The sequence below is a fragment of the Echiichthys vipera genome, assembly GCF_963691815.1.
Source record: "Echiichthys vipera genome assembly, chromosome: 3".
Taxonomy (NCBI): domain Eukaryota; kingdom Metazoa; phylum Chordata; class Actinopteri; order Perciformes; family Trachinidae; genus Echiichthys; species Echiichthys vipera.
The window spans coordinates 23,086,451-23,106,878 of NC_139828.1; the positions used below are offsets into that span (position 1 = coordinate 23,086,451).

At 38.8% G+C, this 20,428-nt stretch overlaps 2 protein-coding genes across 3 annotated transcripts in view; both read right to left on the minus strand.

The window, feature by feature from the left end:
- ap1m3 (adaptor related protein complex 1 subunit mu 3) overlaps positions 1-16,006 on the minus strand; it is a 31,125-nt gene extending 15,119 nt beyond the window's left edge. For both annotated transcript variants that reach the window (XM_083939798.1, XM_083939797.1), the window contains exons 1-6: positions 15,825-16,006; positions 10,290-10,446; positions 9,715-9,782; positions 8,187-8,317; positions 2,097-2,244; positions 476-602 (exon numbers count right to left, since the gene is read on the minus strand). In XM_083939798.1, the coding sequence (XP_083795924.1) occupies positions 476-602; positions 2,097-2,244; positions 8,187-8,317; positions 9,715-9,782; positions 10,290-10,446; positions 15,825-15,866 (673 nt within the window). In that variant the 5' untranslated portion in view covers positions 15,867-16,006. The remainder of the gene's footprint in view (positions 1-475; positions 603-2,096; positions 2,245-8,186; positions 8,318-9,714; positions 9,783-10,289; positions 10,447-15,824) is intronic.
- A 2,014-nt stretch (positions 16,007-18,020) lies between these two features.
- On the minus strand, positions 18,021-19,769 carry cUnh1orf210 (chromosome Un C1orf210 homolog). Its single transcript, XM_083940246.1, has 3 exons — positions 19,643-19,769; positions 19,199-19,393; positions 18,021-18,444 (listed from the first exon to the last, which is right to left on the minus strand). Exons 1-3 carry the CDS (start codon positions 19,698-19,700, stop codon positions 18,236-18,238), a joined length of 462 nt encoding a protein of 153 aa, XP_083796372.1. The 5' UTR covers positions 19,701-19,769; the 3' UTR covers positions 18,021-18,235.
- Between the last annotated feature and the right edge of the window lie 659 nt (positions 19,770-20,428).

The following is a 20,428-nucleotide window of genomic DNA, read 5'->3' on the forward strand; positions in this document are numbered from 1 at the left end:
TCTCACAGAAATATGCGCTAGTCCAGAACACAGGACCTTCTTCCTGTATTTACTTTCTTGCTCCCGCGCCAGACACATCTGACCAATAAGCAGAGTAAACTTGGTCGTCCCCGGTTGGTTTGCTTGGAATATTCCAGTTTGAAAAGATGCATTACCAAGAAGAAAACCCTAAAAGTTCACAAACTCATCAACTGATTCGGACCAGAGCAACCAGCTATTGGTGGGAAAACTCAGTCATTGATTACAAATACCCTAGTTGGTACGTCAGCAGTTATCAGTGGGTACATGGAAAATAGATAGAACTTAGTAGAACAGTACTTTACATTATCCACACTAATTTGACCAGTTTATCCTAACTCATATGTCAAATGTGGTTCAAGACAACTTCACTTTCCCCGTGACTCTATTGCTTTTACATAATTCTTTTAAATATTTAAGACATGACTGATGCTGAGCATGACTCACTGTTACTTACTGCCTGTTATTTCAAACAGCACTTTGTCATTGAGGCCCAGTCTGAGTTCAGGCATCCCCGACAGGACCACTTTGAGCTTGATAGTGCCCACTATTTCACTCCGCAGGACGCTGCCATTGGCGTTCACCTATAGATAGAAGAGGGGAAAAAACCCAGAAGAGGTGTGAATACATGCCTGGAGAACAGCACTGGGATCACTTTAAAATATTTACTGGCTATGCTACACGCTTTACAGTAAAGTCTCCAAGTTCACCTTAAAGTACATTTGCTTAAATGTTACAATATACTGTTCAAATGTGAACTGTGTACGGAGGGACGATACTGAAAAGCTCCCAACATGCTGCGTGAGAAATGTAAGCAAGCTGCTGATGTGAAAGAGGATAAGGAACTTCTAAAAACATGTTTTTTAAAGTCCCTGTGAAAGGAAGTGGCAGCTGCAGCTCTCATACATAAACCTCATCAGTTTCCCTTTGACTCATAAAAACCTGCAACTCTGTGTTGAGTTGACCTGGAGGTGCTGCTTCGAGGACAATATATTTCAGAGGAAAGTCATTTCTCTTCCTTTGAGTTTAAAAGACACCAGCGTGTGTAAATATGTTGTGTTTCTTTAGCAGCAGTAGACATCACATCAGCACACTTACCAATGGCTGTTAGCTTGTGTGTAGAATAGCTTACAATATAGGTCAAAGGAAGAGATCAATACAACAACTATAGAGAGAAGAACTTGAAGAATAAAAATAACTCATCTTATTACATTATGTGTCAATATTATTATTAAAACATTTAATATAGGCTATATTTAATAGAGGCTAATAATGTCTACTTTAACACCAAATTATTACTTTGGTAGTCTACCTTCAAATTATGCTTAAGGACAAGGTCAAAACATTTTACAGTATTTACAACACTATAAATAGGCAGAGATCACATCAAAAGATAAACATTTTGTATTGTCATATCACTTGTTGAGGATTCATTCTGACTAAATAACAGACCTTTTTTAAAACACTGCTCACTGCACATAATGGAGAAACACAAACACTACGCAGTGTTTTACTGAAAAAGAATGGAGGGTTGTTGATATTAGACATTAGTTTCCTTTCTAATTCAATTCAAGGAAAGAGACTGTGGGTTGGAGTGAACACATGCCAGGGTTTGACAAAGACAGTTTCAGCGCTGACACACCCACTTTTCCACAAGGACTTTGACTTTTTTTTAAAAATCCACCCTTTTAAATGATTGATATAAATGGATTATGATGGATTAAGGGTTTGGAACTGAGTCAATATGAATAGGAGTGAGAATTTAAGAACTTAAGAGTTTGTGATAAGTGTTGGCCTTTAAATTGTGTAAAAATTGTATACTTAATACTTAAACTTTAATAATCATACATCACATAGAGTCTTATATAGAATTAGAATAGTATTTTATACAGTATTTTATTGTATTGTTAAGTACTATTTTTTAAGTGAACATCATGAATAGGATGAGAAGAGGTGATGCACATATTACAAAATAAACATCTGGGATGTAACTCTTTCCGTCTCTTTGGCGAGTGTATTTTGACTTTGAGAATATTTTTTCTAAGATATGATGCTGACAAAGCAAATATTGTCCTCACCAGTAGATTTACTGACTCAATGACATCCATGAAAACTTCATTCTTCCTGTACTTGATGCCCTCGGATCGCCACGACACAGCATTGGTGACGGTGGCAGGAGGTCGAGGAGCACCAATCTCTAATTTATGACCCCGCTGGGTGATGTACCTGAAAGAGACAAAAGGCAGAAAGAAGTTGTTAATGTTGTGTCAAACGGTTTCCAAATTCAGCCTGTAATCCTGCTGAGTGGAACGCCTGAAATTAGGGTATAGTCCTTAGAGTGTTGAATAATAATTCAGTCTCATCTAAGACTGTCACCTGAAGAGCAGTGATATCAAAAGTCTCCTCAACAAAATAAAATTCTCAATTTCAAGAAAAATAAACAGGATATGGCAACAAACCCCATTTTTTATTTCCTTGAACCCAATCTCTCTTAAGGAATGTATTTTCTTATATTAATCAAGACATGACTCAAAACAAATGAGCAATTCTAGAGTGAATAAATTAAAGAAGGTTGGTAATCATGTTGTATGAAGATTATTCATGGATGTAACTGGAAAATGGAGATTTAAATAAACCCACTGTTTCCGCAGCCACAGATAATATGACTTACATGCATTTACTCTGGTAAATAATACCCCAGCATCAACTGTCTGACAGTTGTCCGAGTCACAAGGAGATACCAGAACAGCTTTCATAGGTTGAGATGCATCAAATATTTGAACCTCTACTGGGAATCCCTTTTTTTAAGAAATTAAGATAGTTTAAGATGCAGTGATTAAGATTGACATGACACATGAGAGGGATTTCAATGTCTCCATGTTCATCAATCCATTAAGTGACAGTCACAGACAGAAGCATTGCAGTCAGTAGCTTCAGGAGTGGAATGGGCAATTTTAATCCAACATAAGATATACCGTACATTACTTAAAAGGGCAGATGCCTTTTTATAACATGACAGCACAAATGATACCTGGGAACTTTTCAATCCAATCAACCAATGTTGACCAAAGTGCTGTTCAGAGGAATACATAAGACATTATAAATAAAAAGACTCACATGAAGCACAAAAATTAAATATACAATTGTTATTGCTAACAATTTACTGTTCAGATAATTCAGCTCCACTCAGGTATGCACATATCCAACAGTTTTGTAATGTGGTGCATTGCGACTGAAGTGAAGCAAGCATCAGAAGGATCTATTTTAGTTGCCACAAACTCATGATTGGTAATATCTGTCTATTTAGGGGCTAAATGCTCCATTATGTTCACCAGCTTGTCGCTTACTTTGTCTTCTGTTTGGTGATGAGCAGGTAGGCAATGTCAATGAGAGCAATGAGAGTGAACCAACACAATAAAGGCTATAAAAACCAAAATAATGGGCCTCGCTCACCAACCGTTTCATCTTAAAACCCACTTGTGCAGTTTTCAGACATTCCCCAATGTTTTGTATGTGGCATTTGTTCTTAGGTAAGAAGAGACTATACGCGGACTCAAGAACACTCTCATGCACATTTGAGTGCTGACATGTTTGTGCATAAAGTATTGGTTATTGGGTTTTCATCAATTGTTCAGTTGTATAACATCATTAGGATTTCAATTACAATAATATTGTTTCATTTATCATATTTGTTAATAATAATTTTCATTATTTTACAAAGCAATATGGTATTTTAAAAACTAGCACTAACACTAAATCAATTATGTTTTCTGAGAACCATGCCATCAAATAATTGGTGACTGATCCCGTTATTTATAGGCCCAGAATAGGTCTACTTTTCCTTCTTTTTTTAAAGAAGACAGGAAAAAGAGAGAGAAAGAGAGAGAAGGGACAACATGCAGCAAAAACATGGGTTGGAATCCAGCACACAATGCTGCAGGTGGTCCAGGGACCTGTTTATGTCTCTTCTTAAGCTAAAAGGGGACCACATAGACCTTTTTTTTTCTGCACGTTATTTTATATCCACTATGCATAAATACCTCCACTTTAGAACTGTGAACGTTGATTTGGGCATTCTTGACTTAATTCTCTCAAAAGTTTCTATTTCTGTATGTGGCTGTGTGCACACGACCCTGCAGTCTCATGCCCTTTTAGGGGGGTTGGCAGGCATTTACCTATGCAAATCAGGACCAATTGTTGTTCTAAAAATATCAATGTGTGCAGCTTTAAAACATATCATTAGATTAATAAATAATGAATGTTGGCCTGGCCTGGATTGTGAATCTGTTTTCCTCTAATAAAACATTATAGTTATCAGCACAAATATATTTTTGTCTATTTGTTGATCCGTCCATCGCTCCCCTCGTTTACTGCACAGTACTGTAGGTTGTCTTAAGTGTTCAAGCTGGAGAGCCAGTTTGTTTTAACAATCCCCGACTGTGCCTGGGGAGCAATAATGTATTGTCATGAGAATAAGAGGGCGCTGTACTTAGATAAACAACATGTGACCATTTTTTACCCAATCACCTGCCCGCACCTCTCACCAATGTTTACTTCTCACTGGCCTTATTTCCACTGCAGTGCTGTCTAATTTTCCCAGGATTTCAATTTCATTTTAGTTGTTTAGTTAGTTAGTTAGTTTTGCTAACAGACTGATTGGATGTTAGCAACCTGGATTGTGTATAAATACTACTACTACTCATAATAATAATAATATATAATAATAATAATGATCATAAGAGGGAGCAAAGGGATTCAGAGGATTTGTATGGAAAGAAAAGAAATAAAGCATACCCTTATTAGTGCCTTGAGGGGGATTTCTGTTGTTGTGATATATAACACACACATGCACAAAAAGGACATATACACATGCATTAAATGGAGAGATGTCAGAGTGAGGGGGCTGCCCATGGACAGGCGCCCCTAGATGTTCGGAATTCAGTGCCTTGTGCAATGGCACACCGGCAGTGGCCAGTAGGTGAACTGACACCTCTCCACATTCCAGTCCACACTCCATACTTGGTCTGTGCAGGGACTTGAACTGGTGACATCCAGTTCCCCAGCCAAGTCCCCACAGACTGGGCTATGTACAGCAACCCCAGTGGGCATTTAAATAAAACAAATGGTGTTTTATACACTTTGTTATGAACATTATGAATTGGTGCTGCTGACCTGCAGTTGAACCTACTGTGTGAAAGCTGCTAATATTCACAAAAGGACAGGATACAGATGTCTTGCAGCCCTCTGTCTTATATCAACTCCCTTCCAATGCTCAAACATACTTGTGCGCTAACATTTTATACTGCTAACATAAATGGAAAGACAGATTGGCAGTGATACAACTGCCATCTCTGGGGCAGGCTCTTTTCTCCTCCCTCTGTTTCTTTTCTTCTGACCTCTTCCCCTCCCTGTCTCTTCTCCTATGTTCACTTGTCCCTCACCTTTTCTTCTCCTCCAGAGGCCTGAGCATTTCCCCAGAGTCAGTGACATACTGACCCAATGTTCCACACAAATCTGCTGTCCTCAAGCTCCTCGTTTACAAAAAAAAGAAAGGGAAAGTGCAAAGCCAGTGGAAGAGCAAGCACAGTAACAATGCCAATTTTCACAACTTCAAATAAATTTAGTTTTTTGACTGTATTTGCTTGGTTATTCTGCAGCCACAAAAGACTCTGGCATGCCTGCATCAATGGGTGAAGCGGTACCACTGCTGAAATTTTGTCAATGCAGAAAAGGTACCATTTTTGGAACGACACAGTGCTTGTGATTCTTACCATCAATGTCATGTATGATGTCCCATGTGTATGTGTATGTGTGAGGTCTTTCTCTTCAGTTGACTCAATAGGAATGGTATCTGTGTTCCATATACAGTTTCTAATTTGAGAGCTGCACATAGTTACGCACAAGTCAAACAGCGTGGGTATTCATAAGGCATCTATCTTGCTCCAGACTCGTTTCCAGATTGCACTGGTAACCAAAACTGCAAAACTCACACCAACAAGCACTGTTACCATGCCAAGCCCACTGACTAAACCACTTTTATTCTGATTCCTCTTTTCATTTCTTTAAACCTGCGATAACTTTGTTTGCATCAGTTAAAGAGCAACCTCCACATCCAACAGATACAGAGCAACATTATAATTCAGTTGGACTTGCGCTTGTGTAAGCTTTGATGAACATAAGTCCAATAGTTCTGTTTTTGGTCTCAACCAACTCCTGAGAGAAATATCTGCTAAATACTTCACTATTTTTACCAACTAGTCGATAACTGTGTCCGTCTGTCATTTGTTCCTCAGCACTCTACAATGGGTTCTTAGAGAGTTTTTGCTGAAAACAGCAGCCTGCAGCGGAACGAAGACGATGAGAGCCATGACACTAATCTATGCAGGACGGTGAAGCTGCCGGTCCGGGCAGCTAAACATTGAGATGAAACTTAATGTGAAGAGCTAAAGATTTTGGGTAATTAATCTCCGTTAGGTACATCAGTACAATCGACCCTTGTCATTTGACACATTGTCATGAAAATATTGATTATAGCTCCTCTAAACTGAGTTAACTGTTCCAGCATGGCAAGTGTCATTAAAGCCTAATGAATAAATAAAAAAAGGGTCGTTTTCAGTCCAACTGTACATTTCAACAACAAAAAAGCGCTAAATAAACACGTTTTAGATTGATTGACAGATTGAGGCAAAATGTTCTCCCTAGTTTTCCGTTCCAGTTCCTCCCACCTAGAGGGTCTTGAATGCATGTTGACACATAGCAAAGTCTGACAGTGCTGAGAGATAAAAGCGGCTTTAGGTCGACATTGGGTTGTTTTGTTGCTGTTTGTTCTGTTTTTGCCCTGATTCTCCTCAGAAATGCTAATGAAAGGATCTGGAAGCAAGGTTGGCAGCAAACTGACATATTAGCATAACAATCACAACAAACACCCACACACCCACACATGCATGAAGGTTTTTACGAAGACATGCACATAAACACATTAACATGCATTCCTGCAGTCTCACATCCTCATTCTCTTGCATCCGCCTACACATGCACACACACCCGCACATGCTCACATTTATACTTTTACTAGGTAGTTAGTGTTATAATGTAGGGGGAAAAAAGCGTCTTTGTGAAAGGCGGGTCACGAAAAGGTCAGAGAACTTCAAGAGCCTGCAGACAGAGAGACACAGTGTCTGCGTGTGTGTGTGTGTGTGTGTGTGTGTGTGTGTGTATAAGAAGAGAAATGACACGTCTCCTTGGCAAAGAGAAGAGCAAGGCTTTTCTTTCTGAGTCTCGAGTGTGTCCAGCTGACGGTGTCATTGTGTCTGAGTGCCAACAGGAGCCTGGTAATTATCAGCCCTATTCAGACACCAAACACACATAGAGTACTGTACATATACACACACACACATACAACCTCAAGCCAAGCCTTGCAGCACACTAAGTTAATCATCAATCACATATCACCAAAGAAAGCACAATCACGTATGATTCAATGGTAAATAATGCATTTCACCATTAATTAGAAGCAAAGCTGATCATGTGCGCCCGTGTTATCATGGTACAGTAAAGTGAACGTTGAGCCTCCCTGGAAACAAATGCCTCTCTGAGGGGCTAAGAGGAGGGGGGAAAAGCAAAACAACCCTGTACACTGTGAACACAAAACGCTTGAAAAGCCCAAGAATAATAGTTGCTTCAGTTCATTTAACTCGCAGAATAAAGTTCCCCCGTTCATTATAGCTTTAGTCACAAGCTGTACTTTGTTGAACAAAAAAAAACAAATAAAACCAATGGCACTACAAACAGAATAACTGTGTACTCCCATCCCTGCTGGTCACTTACAGTAGGAAATACATAGCTGTTATTTCACAAAAAAAACTTTGTTTTGTTTCCTGATGGATGATACAGGTGGTGCCACTTAAAATAATGTGGTTACATTAAAATCAGACTGGAGTGCCTTAGTGCATTACAGCCTTTGAGAGTTTTAAACTTTAACCTCATGCCTTCATCAGCCGGATTAATGTTACACTTAAAATGCCTGGACACAGTGCTAACAGACATAATCAATCCAAGTTTTGTCAAATGTAAAAATTCAAACAGTAACAGCTTCACTTTTAAGTTTTGTCAATATTATACTACTCGTATTGTTGGGCATGAACATGCAGACACTATTGTTTTCTTACTCTTGTAGGATCTTGCTGTCAGTTGTCTGAGGGAAACCAAAGTCCATCACTTCGTCCATCAGCTCGTACACTGTTACAAAGTTGTCACGAATACTCTCCTCCTCAAGCTCCTTAAAGTACTCCTTAAATACCTACAGACAAACAGGAAGACGCAGTTCAACTTACACTGCACCGTATGTTAAATTAAAGTAGCTATATGACATGTAAGTTGTTTGGCTGTACTCTTATGTTTTTGCGCTGTGTATTTGCAAGGGAAATGTACATTTATTCCATCAGCTGGCAGTGTAACAAAAAGCAAAAACCTGTGGCACAGCATCAAACAGATATATGCAGTGAGAAAATAGTGAAACAATAGAACAACAATGAAAAAAGAGGTGCACTTTCCAGTAGTTGCACCCCATAATCAGAATCATACTTTATTGTCACAGGGTGAATTTTTTTTTTTCACAGTCAGCCTCAGGTCTCACCATTTAACAAGTAACACACAAAAACACATTATAAATTAAAATTTACACAAAACAGAGAATCAGAAAGACAAACAAACAACAGGCAGTGCTACCTTCTCGCCAGATTGTTCAGGGCAGTGATGGCAGATGGAATGAAAGTTTTTTTAAAACCAACTTTTTTGTGAGTGATTTGTCTGTACCTGATACCAAAGGGGAGGCGGGTAAAACGGGGATAAGGGGTGGAAGGGGTCATGTGCTGTGCTCTGAGCTTTGTGTTAGGGTTAAGGCCTGTATGCACCTGCAACCATACAAGTTGTAGTTTACGACAAGTAATTTGTATTTTTGGGCTAAACATGGATGCTTTGCACACACCTTCAACCCAGCAACACAGAAGATCTATAACACCACCACAGTTTCAAGATTAGTGTAGATTAGATTAGTTTCACTAATTCAGTATCTAACCCCTCTGTTCCTGATTGATATAATTAAATAATGGCCAGAACAGTGAAGGCACAGTGAAGTTGACCTTTGACCTTATAGATATAAAATATCATCACTTCATTTGGCATTGGCATTTTATCCAATTAGACATTTGTGTGAAATATTGTCATAATTAGCATAGGAATTCTTTAGTTATGGCCAAAAATGTATTCTGTGAGGTCAAAATGACCTTTGACCTCCATCTAATCAGTTCATCCTTGAGTCCAAGTGGACATTTGTGCCAAATCTGAAGTAAGTCTCTCTCAGGGGTTCTTGAGATTTCGTGCTCAAAAGAATGGAATGAAAGTACGTCCGGATGGACGGACAACCAAAATACATAATGCCAGCTACAGCTGTCACTGGTACAGAGGCATGAAAATGGAGGACAACGTGAACACAGCTTTGTTTTTTACCTCTGGTAAGTGACCACGGTATAAGGTCAAAATACAATGTGAGGCATCAGTTTCAATTTTTTTAATTTAAGCATTTTTGATTTAGAGTAGCAGAGCCTGCCTTCCGCCAACGTGATACAGATAATCTCTTAATAACAATTCAAAATGAACAGAAGTAGCAGGTTAAAAATTTGGAAGAAACAGACGTACCTGCACAATTTTATAAAGAAAGGAGTAGACCAGGGCAGCATTGGCATTCTTCTTCGTCATCGCCACCACTGAAAAACAGACTGTTAAGAAATGACTGTACATCTACAAGTGGCAGCATCTGAGCTGAAAAACATAAAAATTGTTACGAACCACAAATTGACAAGACAGAGACATGTAGTGAACATCTTATGGGTGGTTATGAGGGAGGTAAAACAGCTCAGTTGTCTAATACAGTGCACTGGGAATACCACTTACTCACAACTGCAATATCATGCTGAATTAATAATGTGTAAGGAAGTCTGACTGCCCAACCTCCCATTAAAAGAGGAGGATATACAGTGCATAACACATAGCAATTTTCAACTGGCTGTGAAACATGATGATATGAAACAGAAGCTGCTTACTGCTGAGACCTGAGGCACAGGATCTCTTATGGACCTAAAGGAAGAGGCCATGCAGGTATATGTAGAGGGTGTCAATCCCTTCTACATTTTATATATACTCATTTCTCTGCATATATGACTGATGGAAAGGCTGTGATGTTAAAGTAGCAAGACAGGAACTCAAATGGATACAGTAAAGGTTGCTGTGTTTGATCCACAGGAAGTGTGAAGAGCCATGGGTGATCAGAGGCGACATCTCAGCCTCCTCTTCTCTCTTCATCAGGATGGGCATAAAGTGGTCAATCTCATTCATGTCCATGTTCCCCATGTAGTTACGACAGATTAGCACCTGGATCCAGAATGTAAAGAACAAAATATAGATTCAGAAAACATATAAATGTATATAGAGAGAGCCGCTACCCAGTTAGCTAACATCTACCCATTAGATGTTTATGGTTAAGATACCAAACCTGACCACTTAAGCTTACATGACTACAAACCCTCAACTAGAGGATGAAAATGGCACAATTTTCCAGGTTCATCTCACAAGGAAATGTGCAAACTGTATTGCTAACTTCTGATGATGAATGATGAATGATCACCTTCTCAACATGAAACTTGAGCAAAGTTCCAGTGATTCTCAGATGTGAAATGATCACTCTGGTTCAGGATGAAATATCTCAACTTGGATCAATTGTCATGGAATTTTTTTTTCATATGTGATCCCCAACTTCTCCTTTAGTGTCACCATGAGGTTGACATTGGTCAAGCCCCGGGCAGACAAGGTATAAGGTCACTGCAGAGGTGCCCTTGATCAAGGCACCAAACACCCAATTGCTCTGGAAGGCTGTGCTGCAGTGAACGATCATTGTGACATCTCTCCAAATTTGATCCATTAGTATTTATCAAAAAAAAACCAGAATAAAACAAATCCGTTTCAACAATTGAAATTTTGTCCATACATTCAGGATAAATTGTAATAACTTTGGGATTCGTCTGACCTCTTAGTGCCAACATCAGGTCAAACTTAAGATCTGTCCAATACTAAAGTTTATGACTAAGCAGCTGCAAAACCAATGACATTCCCATCAGCCTCAGCTGTATCTTTAGTGTAAATGTTAGCAATGTTAGAGTCTTTTTTCCATGCAAGCACTTTTCCTTGTGTGTATTTTGACTCCTCTTCTTTGGTAGTTAGTCCCTACATTTTTCAGAATGTCTTTCAACAACTATCTAAATAGGGCGAGAACCTGTTTGTAATAAAAGTTGGGTGTGGACTTACGGCTAGCCAGATAGTCAATTGCTTTTAGACACGTATATGAATGCAGCCTTTCCCCAATACTAAAAATAGAGCCTGTTGTGCCTGCATGCATTCTTCTGATTTGATATTTCTGTCTTTGAAAGCCTGAATGTCAGTGCAAATTGTTGAGTCTATAAAAGACTCGAAGAAGAATCTAAGAGACTGACATCCTGACATTTACTGAGCACACTCTGCAAACAAACAAACTCCACTGTGGGTACACTCAAAATAATACACACAAGGAAGAACAACACATGTCCAAACAACATAGAGATGACCAGGTTGCACTGCCAACCAAAGCACTTGCTGTGTTAAGTCGTGGATTTAAAGTGAAAATAAAATAACAGAAACATGTTTATATCACAGAACTGCACAATTGTGATATATTTTCAAATTTTTCGATAAATTATTAAAGATTATCATTTAGCCACAAGAAACCACCAAACCTCCTAATCTTAGTAGAAACACACATGCACACAGTAAGATAAGTCAGCAGTCTTGCCGGAGTCCGGACATGGAGTGGGGAAGTGAAGAAAGGGATCAAAGCTTCTTCGCTTGAAGGATCTAATGACACATTCACACACACGCACGCACGCACGCACACAGCCCCCCCCCCCCTTTTCTTTAATAGAGGACTCTGTTGCGCAAGGGTCATAGGGGCAGTTACAACAAAGGCAGGAGGAAATAAGAAATAAACAAAAAGGAAATGCCAGGAAAGTAAAGTAATCTGGGGGAGAAAAAAAGGTATGAACAGGCCATTGCACGGCTTCTGTGAGAGGAAACAGAAACCACAGAGCGAAGAGTTCAAAGGTCACTAGAGACACAGAATGTGGTGTAGACAAATCTTTGCACCAAAAAGAGCTGCAATACTAAAGACCATTGGAAAGATATCTAGAGGTTCACTTTGTAGATCTGGAATTAAACTGCGATAGAACGGAAATCATTTTAGTGGAAACGTCTTGATATGTCTGTCTGCCGTTCAACCGTTGACAATACGTACTGCATGAAGCAGGAAGCTGTGACAATTATGTTTTTGCTACAATAACAATGATGATTTAGAAGAGCTTTTGATTCACCTTTAGCTTATTTAAGAATCAATGATGTCACATGGTCATGTCACATTGGCTCAAATGTGTGTCAGTTACACTCAGTTTAAAAAGGAAAACATCAGATAGTGTTGTATATTCAGCAGAGGAACACATCAAACAGAACACCTCAGACAAACAGTTAGCATATTTCATGCCCCAAAGCAGAGCGCAGCTACTTAATAATCCAGGTCTCATTATATTCTACTCCAAGTGTGCTACCAAGACACAGTACTGACTGATAGAAAAACATTTTCTGGTAAGTTGTGTTGGCATTTACGAATACTAAATAATAATAATGAAATATTACATCTACATCCCTCCATTACGTTCCTAATCTACAGTATATGTGGCATTCATATGTGACAACTAGCTCAAAGGGGTTTACATGACAACAGGTTAGAGCAGAAGAATAAAGCTTTAAAAGAAAACAATAGCATTAGAAATCAGATGTTTCAGCAGCAAAAAGTGGATATACAGAGGAAGAAAGGAACAAAAACAAATACAACTTGAACACAGATAAAGAAATAAGAAATAAGGCATATTAGAGTGGTAGACATATTTAAAAAATACAAAATGAAGAAAAGTATAAAAGAGAAAGTAAGTAGGCATTTTTTAAATGGAGTCTCTTTAGTAGAATAGGGTTGTTTCTTACTATAGTGATCTGTTGGTTAAATCTGGAAGAATAACCATTTTTATCATTTTACTTGAGTTTCACAAAAACAACAACAATTTATTCCTCTTAAAGCCGATGGTGGCCTTAAACCCCACCACTGTTTCTCACTCCAGGGATTTAGTTATTACAAAGCGATCAGTGACTGTTTACAATGTGTGAAATCAATAGGAACTACTCGCTGCTGACCTCCAAAGGCAAATGGCAACCAGAAAGCCCTCACTGGAGTGTATCACTGCAAGGCAAACAGGAACAGAAAAAGAAGCTCCACAAATCTATTGTCAATTTGTATCACTCACCAACAGTTTGGTACACAATCACAGCACAAATCTTTAAGCATATCTCCATTATCACTCTGAGAAAAACATAACAAATTAATGAGCATATTTGACAGTGAGAGGGCTGTTCGGAGTCAACAGCAGCTTACTTGTCGAGGGAATAACTACACATGGAAGGCTACAAAAAGACACCACCAAAAAGTCCATCAATTGCAGCCATTTAACATTATGCATGCATCGCTCACAGTGGCTCTTTTTACAGCTGGAGGTTCATTGTTGCTGGTGACTCCCAACACAATCAACACTCATGCTGGCAGCTCTGTGAGACACAGCGGTGCATTGACCTCACAGTTTCATGCTAACATGCTGATGTTTAGCTGGTATAATGTTTACTGTGTTAATAATTTCAGCTTAGCATGTTATCATTTGGTAATTAGAACTTAATACAAAGTACTGATATGGTTGATGGGAATAACATTAGGTTTGCAGGTATCTGGTGATAAGACAAAGTATAGGACAGAAAAACTTTTGATCTGATGATGAAATAATAGGTCGAAGAATCAGCAAAATCATCTTCTGGGCCGTCACGAGTATCTGTACAAATGTTATTTGAAGCCATTAAACAGTCGTTGAGATACCTCTGTCTGGACCAAAGTGGTGGCCATACCAAGAGCCTGACTAAAAATCAAGAATATACTGAAATTATGAAAATGTGCCAATGTCCCAGCACATTTACACTCTAATGTGGATGAATGTACACTGTCCCTAAACTCAAAATAAACTAAACTAATACTCAAAATATAGAACTAAGAGCTGTAGCTCCTTCCCAACTCCTAATGTATGTCTTAAATGTTAAACTTACACTTGTATGCTTCTAGCTAATGCAATTTGCTGCTACTCATCATTACGACCAAAAACACTGGGAACAAATGATGCCATGCTGATTTCAATAGTCTGACATTTCACTCTACATAGCAAGTCCCAGCAGCCAGCAGCCAGCAGCCAGGAGTGTGCAGTCTAGTGCCCAGGAGCTACAAATTAGGAGGGATGGGGCCTGAGGGTGGAGAGATAAAGGGCAGATGTGGAAAACTGGCTTCTGTTAGCTGTGTGCTTTCAACTGTATATCTACAAACGTGCGTACTGTAGTGACCAGTAGATTTAGATTTTTGTTTTGCATTCTAGTTTAGTGGATTCAGTAATAAGCGACAGAGGACCTCGCCTGGTCAGGACAGAGGGAGGGAGAGTACTGAAGGTGAAGAGAAGAGATGGTGACTTGCCTCAGGGTAGAGATGGATAGATAGGGAAAGAGAAAACCTTTAATCTGCACAATCAGACATCCAAGGCTATGAGGGACTTATCTCCCCTGATGGGTATTGTCAAGCATATAAGACTTCTTCAGCTATTCCTTTTCTTGCCCAAAATAAATTAACCCTGTAAGGTTTCGATGTAAAACCTGATGAAGTAAGTAGCGCAGTGAAAATCCAGTGTCCCCTTTTAACCATTCCATACTACAAACAGCACAGGCTACTGCACATACGGGTGCCTCACAATTCAAATGCATTTTAGAGAATTTATTTAATACAGTATTTTTAGATAAGTTCCAGAAATTTGCTCTTAAGAATTTCACTGAGCCCAAGGTTACATATTCAAGTTCATTGTTTTGTCTGAACGATTGTCCAAAAGAGATGCAGTCGTTAGTTACAGTGCCATTTGATATAGAACATCAATGAAATAAAAGCTGTATCCAGATAATGATTGGCATTTCATCTTTCTTACTAAAAAAGAAAAACTGTTGCTGGTTAACTGATTTAACACTTGATTGATTCAGCTCTAGATATCAGTCTACAAGTGCCTACAATACAGGGCTGTCTCTGCATTTTATTATGGAAACCTCATGTCTGGACACAATTTTGGCAATAAGTTGAAATAAGTATTATTATTATTATTGTTGTTGTTGTTGTTGTTGTTGTTATTATTATTATTATCATTATAAAAATGTATATTATATTAAGCCACTTAAAGATTTAAGGGATAATCTTCTGGTGCTGAAAAAAGTAAAGTTTTAAACTTTGAACACATCACATAAAGGCTGCATCACTGCAGAGGAACAAGCCTGTGTATACTCAACATTAGTGAAACGAGTTTGTCCAGTTCGGCTTCTCTTACGGACAGCTGTCTTAACCGCATATACTGTAGGTCTTTAATGAGGCACAGTAGCGTTAAGTAAGCCTGTCAGAAAATATAAGTATCTTACAGATGTTACAGTACACCAATACAAAGTATGATATCCTCCCATTACTGGACTTTATATCAGCTAACATGCTGTTTTCTTGTAGCAGGTGCGTTGATAACCCTGATGCCAACTCCACCAACAACAAGTCGCCACAAACTTACCTTTCCCTTCAGGTCGAGGATAAATATCGCCGACGCAGACATCTTGGTGGAAAGAAAGAAAATCCTCGAGAACAAGAGCAAGATAATATCTGGGTCTACTGTGAGGTATATGGGTCACTTTAAGTGGATAATGTTCGCTCCCATCATCCTCTTTCCTCCTCTCCTCCACTCTCTTGAGTCTTTCCGTTCCACTGCAACTCGCTGCTTTTCCGGAGCGGTGGATCAAGCTGGCTGCTATAGCAACAGACTACTTCCGGCGGTTAGTGAGGAGATTTTAACTGTATTCATGGTCAACTATCAATGCTAAAAGTATCCTACATTTTTTTTAAAGTTTTTTTTTTTTTTTTTGTTGGCTTTTGCAGACAAGAACAAAGGAACAGGTATAATACATGAACTTTTAAAACTAGTATTTTTATATTGTTGTATCGGTAGCATTAGCCTACTTTTGCTCATACTTCTGAAACATTGATTCACATCTTTAAATGTATTTATTTTACATAGGCTACAGTGCAATATAATCTCTTTAGTGTTTTTATACAAAGGTGGTAAGCTTAATTATTACAATAACCCAGTGGTGGAAGAAAATAGGATACTTAAGTGAAAGTAGAAACACCACAAATTTTACTCCAGCAATAGTACAAAAGTATATAGGCAGCAAAATATACGCTAAAAAAAGTAACATTACTCATAATGCAGGTAGACCTATTTTTCAGAATAATGTATATCTGGTTTATAATTATTGAGGCGCTAATATATAGATGACTTCACATATTTACCCATATTTATATTTGTTTGCTTCATTTTGTTGATGTTACCATTTTTTTATAATCTGAATCTGTAAAGTAAAGTTATAAAATAAATGTTCTGCAATAAAAAGTACAGTATTTGCCTCTGAATTCCAAGCGGAGAAGTATAGCCTAAAGTAAACAAAAATGGAAATACTCAACACTTAAGTAAATGTAGCTAATTTCAGTCCACCTCTACTAATTAATATGGGTTTATATCATATACAGTCTATGATTTATAGCCTATACTATAAATTCTGCACTTTTATTTTGAAGGCTAACGTTCCGGCTTTGCTCCGGCTCGTCTGTGTACACTTGACGCCCCCGTGTTTCCGGGTAGGAGGCTCGCCTGACAGCCCCACACAGACCTGTCAGACCGCTCTCATCAGCTGGATGGTCTCAGAGGATCCCAAACACCCCAGGCCTCTTTTCGAGCCCTGTTTCTATTCAGTTGTCAGGCCTGATCACTGTTGTTAATGCCAGTGTTGTTAAGTTTAAAATGAAACAGGGAAGAAACTGATCCTCAGAAGTTTGGAGTCCATTGGAATAAAAAAGAAAGAAAAAAGGTTTGAGCCATGCAGACAGCCCACATTGTTTCTGGACTTTTATTGGGGTTCACCATTTCCTGACCAAACCCTAGGGTTTTACAGAGTAGGATAGGCCATACAGGGTGAATGCAGTACTGTAGCCTACAGCCCCAGTCTGTTGTAACCGTTCTAAAAATAGCAGCCAAGTGGAAAAAAACTAATTAAGTAGGCTAATGCTTTTACTACAACTGAGTCGGCCTACAGTCTTATGTAGCCGTAGCTGTAGCCTACCTGTTTCAAACATGTAAAAGGCATGTTGTAGCCTACTGAGCTAGGCAAAAATCACAATCAGTGATGTTGTAACAACTTCATTATAAAGATTTAAATTAAAATGATAATTTCTCTTGTAAAGGGATCAATCTGATAGGAAAGATGGACCACTTTTCAAGGCCTCACAGTGTCCTCATGTTGCTAAGTTGCTACTAAGAGCACTATCAATATGAACATATGAATATGGCTTTTAATTAAAGGTTTTCAATCATATTATACACCAATGCATACTGTGTCTACACCTTTGCATTTGTCACTAAAAAAACATGACAGTGTTTACATTCAGCACAACAAGGGTCATTTGTCTTAATCCATCCACTTATCAATCAGCCACTAAAGTCAGTCACATATATAAAAGTGATTAGTTAATGTTCATATTTTCAGAAGACACATTGATCTCTTTTTCACTCCTTTCATGGCAACATTTGATTCCTGATCATCACTTGTACTATAAGTAACAAAAGAAATGCCTATTGCTGTTACTGTAAGGCATGATAAAACATGACATGTTATGGGGACTATTTTTAGATCCTGAGATTGTGCATTTAGAGCTACTGCAACAACCATGCACGTTGTGGTTATTAATTCTGTGCTGCCTTAAAATGAAGATGCTCTTGAGCACTGGTATTTACATGTTTATGCTTTCCTTAACTTTTTTTAACCCATTTTGTGATTGACAAAATTAATCTTACTCAAAAAATAAAGAAAGATGGGAGTGGAATTTGGTTTCAGGGGTTTATACAGCCGAGGAGGTGCAGAGGCAGTCTTGCTAAGCGATGGTAAATTCAATTTCATCCATCTCTTCCTCTGTGTCCTCTGTGTCCTCCATGTTCTCCGCTGCTCTTTCAGCCCTTGCTCTCTCACTGGCAGGGATGTAGTTGTCCTCGATGAAGCCGTCATCATCTTCCTCGCCCACAGGAGGGATGCAGTGAGGGTTAATCCCACGCCCCCCTTGCATGGCAAATTCCACCTCCAGGCCTGGAAGTAGTGATAGAAACACAAGAGATGTACTTCATTAAAATCGTTTAAAGGTAAGTCTTCTGTGGCACAAGAGCTGACAGTGTGGTTGGTGTTTAGAAAAATGAAAAAGATTGAAAGCTGTAATGTTACGCTAATGTACAGCTGCTTTAAAAGTGACTAATAAACTGTATTTGTGTCATCAGATGAAGTCTATCAGAAATTTTACTCCCAAATGAGCCTTTGATGATTATTGTTTTATCAGCGTATAAGCAGAGAGAGTGTCAGACAAAAAAATCGTCACATTTCCATAATAGATTGTAGTGCTTTTCATACTAATATACACTGCACTGTAAATTTCACTAGTAAGAACATTTTGAATGTATAATGTGATCGCATCATCTCTTTCAGATTTGGCTTGTAGTGTGCATTTCTCTGTTTTAGCTAACAGCCACATTGTATAAAAAAATAAATAAATGTGGGGACAAGACAATGAGCATGATTATTGTTCTTCTTCGTGAACTAAGAGGAAGTAGAACAGAACAAAAGTATCACAGCTTTTCAATGGATGTTCATGCAGAAAACAAATAAGCTATTGTGTCAAATATAGCAGCACTTTTGCCTACTGCACAAAGAAAATGAGGGTTTGTTATATCAAGGTATGTGTCATGGGTAAATATAATACACCGGGGTCACGGTGATGGCCCCCCTTGACCCTGACTGAGATAAGCGGTTACAGATAATGGGTGGATTATGGGTTAAAAAAGAATCAAACCTGAGGGGTCACACTGGCTGACGGTATCTGTTTCCCTCAGCCGCGTGTGCCTGTAGCTGGCCAGGTAACGCCGAACCACCTGGCATTTAGCCAGAAGGGCGATGAGAATGGAAATGGAGATGGCTGTGACCAAGACAGCCACCAGGAACTCCCAGTTGTGAGATTTATATTTGACTGTCTGGTTTGCCAAAGAGGCTGCAAGAGAGGGAAATGAATCACATCCTTGTCATTGTGGAAAGCACCTAAATAACCAAATCTCAGCTCAGTCCACCAGAAAAAAACAGGCGGACCAAACTGAAATCTATTACTCATCTTAAAATGGCTGTCTCTCCAAAAATGGGCTATAATCTGATTGAGAATAAACCTGGCAAGACTCCAAGTACATTTCTCTGTAGATAAAATAATTGTTTCTGTTTGACGTTGCAGCTGTAACTGAATTCTTACCATTCTGTGTTGCTGTCGGTGTTGCTGTAGAGAGCATGCCATTTGATGATGGTTCCATCTGGATTTGCTCTTATTTGTGCAGTTTCTTTTGGGAGTGACTTTCCTGTGTGGCTCAATTTGCTTCTTGTTTGATGCTCTTGCTTTGGGGCACCATCAACTCCAGCATGAAGCCATGGATCATGGGGGCAGTTCACACATATGTCAGTCAAAGTCAAACAGTTTTTTACCGCCCACTAATTGAGAGCGTGTTAACTGAAGCTGGAAAAGAGGTTTTAATTTCTCCACCAACCGATGTTTGGTAATGTGCAAAGCTACTTTCTGTTGTATTGTCTTCAGCAGCTAAAAAATGAATGGGGTCTGAGGGAAATGTTGCAGGGCAGGCATTTCCCCAGATGAGGGAGGTAGTTGTCTGGAAGATTTCTGTTGGCCAGGAGGGAGTTAAACCATCAAATCTCCACTAGGTGGCAAGGTTGAGTGACAGGGGACTCTTCGGTTCAGTAACAAGTGAAAGGTGGCGGCTGCATTATCATCCTATGTATGAGTCGCAATGAAGCCAGCATCCTCTTGCTGTAGTGAAATGAGGCTTTAGAGAAAGTGTGAAAGAGAAATAGTGAATTAAATCAGTATGAATCACACAAACTTGCCTACAAAGGCCTCTTGCAAAAAGAAAAAAATATCAGCTTTTTCAGTTATAAAGAATATCAGTAAACTACAATGCCCCCCATTGCGACTTTGAATTCTTTTGGACTCTTTGTGCCAGCAAATGCATATTTTATAACTGAACCA